The sequence below is a fragment of the Capsicum annuum genome, chromosome 1, assembly GCF_002878395.1.
Source record: "Capsicum annuum cultivar UCD-10X-F1 chromosome 1, UCD10Xv1.1, whole genome shotgun sequence".
In the NCBI taxonomy this organism is placed as follows: domain Eukaryota; kingdom Viridiplantae; phylum Streptophyta; class Magnoliopsida; order Solanales; family Solanaceae; genus Capsicum; species Capsicum annuum.
Genome location: NC_061111.1, coordinates 224789282 through 224801393, shown reverse-complemented (window position 1 = coordinate 224801393; position 12112 = coordinate 224789282). Strand labels below are relative to the sequence as shown.

The 12112-nt window shown below is 36.8% G+C and overlaps 1 protein-coding gene across 1 annotated transcript; it reads left to right on the top strand.

The window, feature by feature from the left end:
- The first annotated feature begins 291 nt into the window (after positions 1 to 291).
- Positions 292 to 2593, top strand: LOC124898860 (uncharacterized mitochondrial protein AtMg00810-like). The gene is made up of 4 exons (XM_047412925.1): positions 292 to 383; positions 993 to 1185; positions 1746 to 1893; positions 2010 to 2593. The coding sequence occupies exons 1-4, from the start codon at positions 292 to 294 to the stop codon at positions 2591 to 2593; spliced, it is 1017 nt and encodes a 338-aa protein (XP_047268881.1).
- Positions 2594 to 12112: the final 9519 nt, after the last annotated feature.

Sequence of the window (12112 nt, the reverse complement as noted above, 5' to 3'; positions counted from 1 at the left end):
ATTTGTGATACTAGTGTGGAAAGTCCGTTTGAAACACCCTGGGTTTTGGACCTTGGAAATTTCCTGAATTTTAAACTCACTATCCTTGTAACAACCCACCATATGAGTCATATAGTGTGGGTACAGGTATAGTGACCCTAATCATATGTTCGTCGTTGTGTTTTTGGATAAGTTTTGTCCTAGTTACGAGAGACTCTATATGAGTTGTATGGTCTTATGATGAGAGGTTTAGGGTCTAATCGTATATTATCCAGTGTCTAGACCTTGATGTTCTTCCTTGGATACGACTTAATGGTACTAGTCGTATGGTATGGTGATAAGTTGGGAAAGGGAATCGTATGCTGGATAGATTGTGATGTCCAACCTTCTGTTCTGGTAGCGAGGTAATACTGGTAATTGAGGGAAATGCCATTATGGTATGTGAGTCTTTGCAAGGATCTGATACCATGAAAAGGTTTAAACTCATGTCGAGAAGTTCTTTGAGCGTCATATAAAAGTGGTACAATCTGATTGGGGTGGCGAATATAGGAAATTATCCAATTTTTTTGCTCAAGAAGGGATCGTTCATCACTTATCTTGTCCCATACTCATGAACAAAATAGTACTGATGAGAGAAAGCATCGACATATTATTGAAATGAGTTTAACACTTCTCGTACATGTGTCCCTTTCTCTCACCTTTTGGGATCATACTTTTGCTACAGCGTTTTACACTATAAATTGTATCCCAACACCCTCGCGCAATAATGTTTCACCTTATGAGAAGCTTTTCAAACAAATTCTTGATTATCATTTCATGAAAACTTTTGGTTGCGTGTGTTTCCCATTCCTTCGTCCCTATAATTCTCACAAACTAGCCTTCTGATCCTTAAAATGTATTTTCTTGGGGTATAGTGTAAATCATAAAGGATATCAGTGTTTACGTGTCCCTAGTGGCCGAATATATATCTCTTGACATGTGGTTTTTAACGAGTTACAATTTTCTTTTGCTAGTTTATCTTTCACTTCAAATAGAGCATTGACCTCTAACTCTACTGTCTTGACTACATTGACCGTCATTGCTACTTGTAATTCCTCTTCACATATCACTGCTGCCAATAATAATTCCATAGCAGTTGCTGCCTCGCTAATTCCATCGTTAAACTCGTCAAATCTTTCTTCGCCAAGTCAATCATCAAGCTCATCGGTGTGTTATTTGGTCCCATCCGATTTCTATCCGTATTCCATCCCTACTATAACCTTATTGTTGATCTTCCAGTAACTATTGATACTCCAATTGTTGCTCATAATTCTCAACCACCAGTTTCTTGGACCACATCCTTTGTACCCCATCCTATGATCACCAAGAGTAAGACAAAATCACAACATTCCCAAACTCACATTGCCAAAAAATATCATTTTCCTTTATCTAGCCTTCCACCTGAACCTACGTGTTTTACCTAAGCCAACAAAGATCCAAAATGGTGAAAGGCTATGCAAGAAGAGTACAATGCCCTCTTGCAAAATGGTACTTGGTCCCTTGTTCCATCCTTCACAGCAAAGAATGTTATGTGATACAAATGTATTTTTAAGTTAAAACTCAATCCTAGTGGATCCATTAAGTGTTACAAGGCTCATTTAGTGGAAAAAGGATTTAGACAAAAGGTTGGAGTGGACTATAATGAAACATTCAGTCGCGTGGTAAAACCTATAACTATCCGAGTGGTTTTGTCTCTAGCTCTGTCCAAAGGGTGGTCTTTATGACAGTTCTACATCAAAAATGCATTTCTTCATGGGCAATTACATGAAGAGGTATACATGTCTCAAACCCCTGGATTTACTGATCCAAATATGCCAACCATGTGTGTAAGCTTCACAAAGCTCTTTATGGCCTTAAACAAGCACCTCGGTCATGGTATGAGAAGCTTAGCTCAAAATTGCTTGAACTTAATTTTGTACCTTCTAAATCTGATATGTCTCTGTTTATACGCAATTGTGATGGCCCTATTACTATTATCTTGGTGTATGTAGATAATCTTATTGTTACAAGAAGATCTAATGAGTTCATTGCAAGCCTTGTTCTTCAACTGTCTGATGCCTTTGTTGTAAAAGATTTTGGTAAGCTATATTACTTTCTTGGTGTTAAGGTCCTTTATCAGCCCATTGGATTGACCCTTACTCAATCACAATACGTAAGAGAACTCCTTGCTCATGCCAATATGGATGGTGCAAAGCCTATTGGTACACCTATGGCCGCAGGACTTCAATTGTCTCAACATAGGAGTTCACCATTTTTGGATCCATCATTGTATCACATCTTGATAGGAGCTATTCAATATATAAATATCACACGTCCAGATGAGTCATTTACTGTCAATAAATTATGTCAATTCATGCATAAACCTATGGAGTCTCATTTTACGGCTATGAAATACTTGTTGCGCTATTTAAAGGCAACCATAAACATCGGCTTGAATTTGCATTCCGCTAACTCCTTACCACTTCAGGCCTTCACAGATGTAGACTGGGCTAGTTTCCCAGGTGATCGGCGGTCTACCAATGGTTATTTTCTATTTATTGGACCCAATTTAGTGTCATGGATCTCAAAGAAGTAGTGAATGGTTGCACGATCTAGTATCAAGGCTGAATATAGGGCCTTAGCTGCGGCTACTACCAAAGTTACCTAGATGCAACATCTTCCTCAAGAGCTACATGTCTCTCTTCCCCAAGCTCCCATACTATGGTGTGATAATTTGTCCGCTACCTATATCACTTCCAATCCTATTTTTCATGAGTGAACCAAACATATTAGATTAGATTTGCATTTTGTTCGAGAGAAAGAGGCCTCAAAGAACTTGAAAGTTCGTTGTATCAATTCCTTGGATCAGTTAACAAATATCTTCACCGAGAGCCTTCCTTCCTATCGGTTTCATCTCCTGCATTCCAAGATTACAGTTCCCCAACCATTGCTCTACTTGTAGGGGCATGATTAGGACACCATAATAGTCACATATTATGTATTCATATTTGATTAGAATTCTATAGTTTATCCCTTTGAGAGTTGGTATTCAACTATACTTTGAATAGCATCTTGTATATATTGAAGAAGAAAAATCTGTGAATAATAAGCGAGTTTAAACCATTTCAATTGATGTGGCATGGAAAAAAGACACTTTCGAAGCTTAAAACTGTGAATTTAAGCGTGAACTTAGAATATTTTATTAGATATGATGCACTTTGGTGTGAATTCCAAGTAAAACAGGTCTACAACAGTGTTTGAATAAAAAGAGAAGAAAAAGACCAACTTTGAGCATTATATGAGTTAACTCTTGAATCATACCCATTCGATATGACTCGTATACTGAATCGTACTCACAATAGAACTAGAGGTCAACTTGTAGAGATGAGTATAGGGAAGATACGACTCAAGCATCTGAGTCGTAAGATAGGATACAAGTCGTACAAAAAAATTGTAAGCATAACAGAACCTAAGCTATTGTTCAAAGATTAAAGTGTCAGAAGTATACGAGTCGAAAGTCTGAGTATGACTCATATAGAGATGTCATATACAAACCAGTGTTCACACTTTAAAAGACAAAAGTCCCAGGTAGATATAAATGAAAGACATAGGTCGTACACTCAGGTAAGACTCGTAAGAAGAAGTCATAAGCTGAATAAGAATTTGAAGCCTTGGGAGATGACACACTAGAACGGATATGACAAACCATGGTATGACTCGTATAATGCCGATATGAGTGAATATCGAGTCATATCGACTGTCAACTTAACTTTATCTTTCCCATTTTTATTAGAATCTTAAGGTTATTTTGAGATACTATAAATACCCTAGGGTTTGTCTTTTATAGGTTATGTTCTTTTATGCTCTTTTACATATTATTACAATACTTTTAAAATTGCTCTTGAGATTTTGGGTTGTTATTCAATTAAAGACTTTGGAGTTTAATCGTCTTATTCTTGTGCAATTGATTTTATGTGTTCTTAATTGATAATCATGGTGTCTTGCACAAACATGAGTAGCTAATCTCCTTAACTAGGGTTGTGGGAACCCTGGTGGATTAGCTACCTAGAGGAAGTATGAGACTTATTTGTTCTAGGTTTTATGCATGTATCTTCTTTGCAATAATTAATCTCAAGTAGCTGCAGTAGCTTGAGATAGCTTGTATTTGCATCCATCCCAACAAGGGAGCTTATGATTGAGAAAAGAAGTTAAGACGGTGATTTGGGATGCACCTCCACCTTTTAGTTTCTACGATCTCATCTAATCACTTGATCCTACCCTATGATAGTGAACTAAGGTCATAGCAAAGAGCAATAAGGCGACACCCTAAGACTTACCCGGTAAGGGTGAAATTTATATTCATGCTTACTCGATGATAGATAATACCTATCTTGTAGACTCTAAATGCATAACAACAGAATAATTGGGTAGATCACAAGAAATTTTATGGAGTCGAGAATCCAAGGGAAACACAAACCTAGTGTTTATCTCATATTGTCTACATCTCAAAAACATTTAAGATTTGGTGACTACTTACAATTGATACTATAATCCCCCTATTTACTTTCTTGTAGTACTTGTGGATTACATCAATTCAAGCAATTGTTCACGTTTTCCCTATAGGATCGACCCCAACCTAGTTGGGTTATCATATTTGCAATCGACTACATTATACTTCTAATTGGAGTGTAGTTTTGGGTGATATTAAATTTTGGCGCTGCTGCTGGGGAAGACGGTTTAAGTAGTGAATTGAATTGGTGAAGTTCACATATTTTTATTTTTTATTTTGATTTGTAATATGCCGATGTATGATAAGTACTAGGAGTATAGGCAATCCCTTACTCCCTTTTGATCCAGAACCAGAGAGAATCCTTTAAACTCTCAGAAAATATCAGCACAAGTCTGTGAAGGGGTCCAAGATCCGCCACTTATGGATATGAATGTGGCACTCCCACATGCTCCATTAGATCCACAAAATACTATAGATTTACTGACATAACAACTGTTGGAGCAAAAACATAAAGAAGCCGAAGAGGTCAAACTTGCTGCAAAGGCGGCATTAGCTCAGCAAGGTGAACTATTCATGCCTAGACAAGTTGTTGATCATCGAGTTAGGAGAGGCAGAGCTCCACTAGCATATTAACACTTATACCCATATGAGGAGGAGGATGAAGGTTTCTTCCGCATTAACCCCTAATGTGAAGTTTGATATCACTAGTTCAATGATCCAATTATTTAATCTGAAGGGTGTATTTTCGGGTGCAGCTAAGGATGACGCAAACATGCACCTTGTAAATTTTCTAGGATCTACACATCTTACACTATTCTAGGGGTTGATCAAGAAGCATTGATATTGAGGTTGTTCCCATTTTCTTTGATAGGAGAAGCATCATTATGGTTAGGTAAAGTTCCAAAAGGATCTATCACTACTTGGAATGAGTAAAAGAAATAGTTTTTGAATAGATTCTTCCCTCCTGTACGAATGCTATAATTGAAGGATGAGATTTATAATTTCAGAAATCTACCTACAGAATCTATGTATGAGGCATGGTTTTGATTCAAGAAGAAGCTAAACATGGCACCAAATCACAGAATCATAGGATCTAACTTGTCAAAAATCTTTTATAGATCACTAAATAACAGTTCAAGAGTTATGGCAGATATAATTTTAGGAGAAGTATTTATGCGTCTTCATTGGGATGCTACACAGAAAATGCTAGATGACATTGTTGTGACCAATAGGGGATGGCATACTAGGATTCAGAACGTGGTGGTGATACATATTCTATTGGAGCAACAACCACTTATGAAGTAGCGAATGATATGGTAGCATAAGAGGTTTCATAGCTTCGTACAGATATTGGGTTTTTTACAAAGGAATTTACATCGATGAGTGTTGATATGCAGTTGTGGCATATGGATCTACTTCCAAATGATTTGAGATTGAATCTAAAGAAGACGCAAAGTATCTTGATCGTAGATTAGCGTATTTTTGAACCTAAGGGCAAGGAAATCAAGGTTGTAACTATTATAATGATAGACACAGAGATAGGAGTAGAGAGAGAGATAATGATTGGCAGCATAAAGACGACTATAAGGAGAAGAGTGCCAAGTTTATTCAACCAGGTATTTGAGATATAGAGTCCAGAATGGAGGCACTTTTGTCTAAGCTGGTAAAAGGGAAATAAAGTCAAGAGAACTGCCTGAAGGATATAAAAGTTGATCGATCAGTATTGAACCAAAAATTTGAGTCACATGCTACAACAATCATGCAATTGGAGCAGTAATTTAGCTAGATGTCAGCCGTAGTGAATCAGAGACAACCTGGCATTCTTTCGAGCAATATAGTGGTAAACCCCAGAAATAATAGTCATTGTTATGTCATTACCACTTGGAATGGTAAGGTTACTATAGACCCACCTATACCCACAATAGATGAGCAGAAGAGTGAGGATGAGTTGGTTGATATTAGGAGTAGAAGCAAGTAGAATGGAGGAGAAGAGAAAGCTACAGAGCCTGTGCTGAAGCCCATTCCAAGACCTCTTCCTCCTTATCCACAAAGAATGAAAAAAAAACAAAAAGATGGTAAGTATAAGATATTTTGTCTATGTTACAAGAGTTGACTGTCAATATACCGTTTGTAGAGGCATTAGAGAAGATGTCGGGATATGCAAAATTCATAAAAGATTTGATCACCAAGAAAAGGTTAGTCTGTTATGAGCCATTTGATAATATTCATCATTGCAGTGTTGTAGTTACTAGATCTTTGGTAGAGAAGAAGTAGGATCCTGGAACTTTCATAATACCTTGCACTATTGGGTTGTTCAACTTTACTCGAGCATTATGTGACTTGGGGGTAGCATCAACCTAATGCCCTTTGCAGTATTCAAGCAGTTGGGTTTGGGAGCTCCCAAACCAACTACTATGAGACTAGTGATGGCTGATAGAACAGTAAAAAAAGCCTATTGGTATCCTTTATGATGTTTTGGTAAAAGTGTCTTATTTTATATTTCCTACTGATTTTGTTATATTAGATTGTGAAGTGAACTTTCAAGTCCTAATTATTTTAGGAAAACCATTTTTGGCTACAGGTAGGACATTGATTAATCTGGAGAAAGGGTATCTAATGTTGAGACTCAATGATGAACAGGTCACATTCGACGTATGCAAATCTATGAAACAACTTAACGAATTTACAGTGGTATCTATGATTGATGTATATGATAATGAGATAGATTCATTCCATGATATTGATATAGTTACTCTATGGGATGATGGCTCTGATACGGTTATTTCTGTTGAAAAGAGACTAGGTGTCAAAATACTGGTAGTTGGGATCATAATTTTTAACTCTGATGGTATCAAATAGTATAAGGAGAAAGTAAGTGCTCTATATGGGAGTGGTTATAATTTTACACCAAAGAAGCTTGATTTAGACTTAAAGAATAAAACTGCTCTACCTACTTGCCCATCCATTGAGTAACCACCGATGTTAGAGTTGAAGGCCCTTCCATCTCCCTTGTGATATGGTATTTTTTGGGGCCAGCAATACTTTGCCAGTTATTATTCCAGTAAAAAAATTATTGTTAGTATTGCAGAGATTCAAGAGGGCTATTGGATGGTCTATTGCAGATATTGCGGGTATTCCGCCTGGCTTATGTACTCACAAAATACAACTTGAACCTGATTGTGTTCCATCTATTTAACATCAGTATGGACTTAATCCTCCTATACATAAGGTAAATATTCAAGTGGTTGGATATTGGTGTAGTGCATTCCATTATCGATAGCAAATGGGTCAGTCTGGTAGAATGCATTCTGAAAAAAGGTAGAAATACTGTGGCTCCTAATGAAAAAAATAAGATAGTGCATATGAGTCCAGTCACTGGAGGAGAGTGTGCATGGATTATAGAAAATTAAATGCATTAACTCAGAAGGATCATTTTTCTATGCCATTCATGGATCATATGTTAGACAGGTTAGCAGGCAGAGGATGGCACTATTTTCTTGATGGGTACTCAGGCTATAATCATATTACTATTGCACTTGAGGACCAAGAGTAGATGACTTTTACATATCCTTATGGGACTTTTGCATTTAAGCTCATGCTATTTAGGCTATGCAACGCTCCAGTCATATTTCAGAGATGTATGATGTCAATCTTCTTTGATATGGTAGAAGACACCATCGAAGCGTTCATGGATGATTTTCCAGTTATTGGTGATTCTTTTAAAGACTGCCTAAAGCACTTAGCAAATGCTCTACAAAGGTATGAAGAATGCAACTTGGTACTTAATTGGTAAAAATGTCATTTTATAGTCAAATAAGAAATTGTACTGGGCACAGGATTTCAAAGAGAGGCATAGAGGTTGATCGAGCAATGATTGAGGTGATTGAAAAATTCCCTTACCCAATTTCTGTGAAGGGAATTTGGAGGTTTCTAGGGCATGTAGGATTTTATATACGATTTATCAAGGACTTCTCGAAGATTGCTAATCCTATTTGCAAGCTTCTTGAGAAGGAGGTAAAATTTAATTTTGATGATCCATGTAAGAAGGCTTTTAAAAGCCTAAAAGAGAAGTTAGTGACTGCTCCAATCATTGTGTCTCCCGATTGGTCCTCACCTTTCGAGATTATATGTGACGCTAGTGGAATGTCCTTAGGGGTTGTACTAGGCCAACAGAATAAAAAGATCCTTCATCCCATCTACTATGCTAGTAAGGCACTAAATCCTACTAAAAAGAACTATGAACGGATACGACAAACCATGGTATGACTCGTATAATGCCGATATGAGTGAAGATCGAGTCATATCGACTGTCGACTTAACTTTATCTTTCCTATTTTTATTAGAATCTTAAGGTTATTTGAGATACTATAAATACCCTAGGGTTTGTCTTTTATAGGTTACGTTCTTTTATGCTCTTTTACATATTATTACAATACTTTTACAATTGCTCTTGAGATTTTGGGTTGTTATTCAGTTAAAGACTTTGGAGTTTATTCATCTTATCTTGTGCAATTGATTTTATGTGTTCTTTATTGATAATCATAGTTTCTTGCATAAACATGAGTAGCTAATCTCCTTAACTAGGGTTGTGGGAACCTTAGCGGATTACCTACATAGAGGAAGTGTGATACTCATCTGTTCTAGGGTTTATGCATGTATCTTAATCTTCTTCACAATAATTAATCTCAAGTAGTTGTTGTAGCTTGAGATAGCATGTATTTGCATCCATCCCTACAAAGGATCTTGTGATTGGAAAAATAAGGTAAGATGGTGATTTGGGATTCACCTACATCTTTTAGTTCTCGCCATCTCATCTAATCACTTTATCCTACCCCGTGATAGTGACCTGAGGTCATAGAAAGGCGAAATAAGGCGACACCCTGAGACTTACCGAGTAAAGAGTGAAACTTATCTCTTCACGCTTACCCAATGGTTGATAATACCTATCTTGTAGACTTTGGATGCAGAACAACAGAATAATTAGGTAGATTATGAGAAATTTATGGAGTCGAGAAGCCAAGGGGAACACAAACCTAGTGTTTGTCTCATATTGTTTACAACTCAAAAGCATTCAAGATTTGGTGACCACTTACAATTGATACTGCAATCCCCTATTTACTTTCCTATAGTACTTGCGGATTACATCAAGTCAAGCAACTATTCACGTTTTTCCTGTGGTATCGATCCCAATCTAGTTGGGTTATTATATTTGAAATTGACCGCATTATACTTCTAATTGGAGAGTAGTTTTGGGTGACATTAATTTAAGGGTCCACTCGTATGATGTTGTGATGAGTAGGAGGGTCAACTTGTACCCACCAGCTAGTTTTTCACAGTTTTAAGTTAGGGGCATTCTGGACATTACCCTTTTTGTAAATCCCTTTTAGGGTTTCATTAATCTATCATTCTCAATCAATCACTCTTAAAATCTCTCTCAAGCATAAGGCTAGGGTTTCACCAAGACAATTAATTAGGGGCTTTTAAAAGTGATTCTCTCCATCTTCTTTGATGTCTAAGGCATGTTAATCCTTCCTCATTGTTAGTTCAACTAAAAGCATGTTTTAATGAATGGTTTTCATGGTACTAATGTGGTGTTATTTTGGATTTTGAAATTGATGTTGGGGATTTTGGGTGTTTATGGTTGGATAATGTTTTCCTATGTTTTACTTATGGTATTTCATGTTATAATTGTATTTCAATATGTAGTTTCATGGGAATGGTCAATTAATACTTAGTTTTGGTTTTGGAAATTATATTCCCTCAACATGTTTGTTAAAATATCAATAAGAATAATTTTGTCACATAGTTTGACTATTCTTGAAATCTTTGCATTGCATAAAAGGTAATGGAACTTAAATTGGTTAGGTTGGTTTTAAATAGTTTGGAAAGGCCCTGATTGCCATGGTTTTGGTTTAATTGGAAAACTTTGGAGTCAACTTGGTTTAATGGTTTGGGTATGGCATAAAAGGATAGACTTGCAAGCTTTAATTTTGGTATGACGATACCAATGGTTAATGTCAAAACAAAAGACTCATTGGCAAATGGTTGAAAAGTGTAAATGGTTTTTATATGCACTTAAAGAGTGTCAAGTAGCAAAACCATAGAAGGTGGGGGATCCCAGGGACTAACACTGGAAACTCACATTTGTCGATGTAAGGGTGGTCTCGGTGACCGTGTGCATGATGTCACACTTTATATTTTGGAAGATATTCTAGTTATCTCAGGTTCTTTTCTCCAGTCATATGGATAAGGTATACTGGGCCCTTTTAGTAGGGAGAGCTGAACCCAAATAGCTCATGGGTGGTTTAGGACGGTCGAGCTACTCAGCCTAAGTTAAGGTCTTAAATGAATGCTACCCGGTTCCCTTTCCTGGCACAGTATATATATATATGTGTGTGTGTGTGTGTGTGTGTGTGTGTGATTGCATATGGTTACTTCTTTTGGTTTTGAATTATTGGCATCATTGTATCGTATCCCTGAGTACATGCTAGCATTCACTCCGCTAATCATCTTTGGTCAATGTATCCCCACGCGATGCAGAAAATAGCCATACTACCATTCTTACTGCTCAGTAACTTGGATTTAGGGATAGCTTTGAGCCAGATTAAAGTGGTGAGCTTTCATACTCCAGAAGGCTCCATATCATGTTATGGATTTATTTTATTTTTCTTATTTCTTTAGTTTGGTTTTGGTTGTTGTCGGAGGCATGTACCAATCAGATGTTATTGATTCTCGATAAAGGCTTTGTCAGACAACTATGGGCACGGGCAGTGTCGGTATAGGTGTCAGCCTTCATATTGGTATTGGCATTGGCATCGGTTGGATATTTAATTGAGGTTGTTGGATTATGATTATAGACTTTACTTAATTTCTTTAAGTTCTTCTTGTTTTATTCTATATATGTTTGGAATTCATCCGACATAGGGTGCAGGGTAGTAATGGATGGGTATTGGGGGTGGTCTCCGATCCTGGTTGGACTTGAGATGCCCGACACAACTAGGCCCTAGTTCGGGTTGTGTCAGATTGATATTAGAGCCCTAGGTTTATGGTCAATTGGGTATCCAACAAAGCCATGTCGAGTAAAGTCTCTTTTAAGGGTGTGTAGCGCGTCACACTAGCAAAGTGGAGGCTAAAAGGCATTTAGGAATGTTTCTCTTTCTTCCGTTTTGATTTTAGGCTGTAGCAGTCTAAGGTAAACTTGTTAAGTGGGCCAGTCCGGATCAAATCGGCACCGTCCCGTTACAATTTACCGGTTTTGATATTGGGTCATTGTAAACGGGTCGGTCCGGTTCGGGTCCAAACAGTAAAATGTGCTCAAATGGACCAAAACCGGCCCATTTAGGAATTATCCGATTTTGACCGGTCAAAATTAAAAAAAAAATCATATTTTCATATTTTTTTCCAATATATACACACCTATATACATTTTAAAAACGTTAAATAATATACATACAACATATATACACTAAATATATACTACTTTAGAAAACATATACGCATGTATACTTTAAATAGATATTAGTTTAGATTCTATAGGAAATATATGCACATAAATACGTAAAATACAATATATATATATATATATATATATATATATATATATAT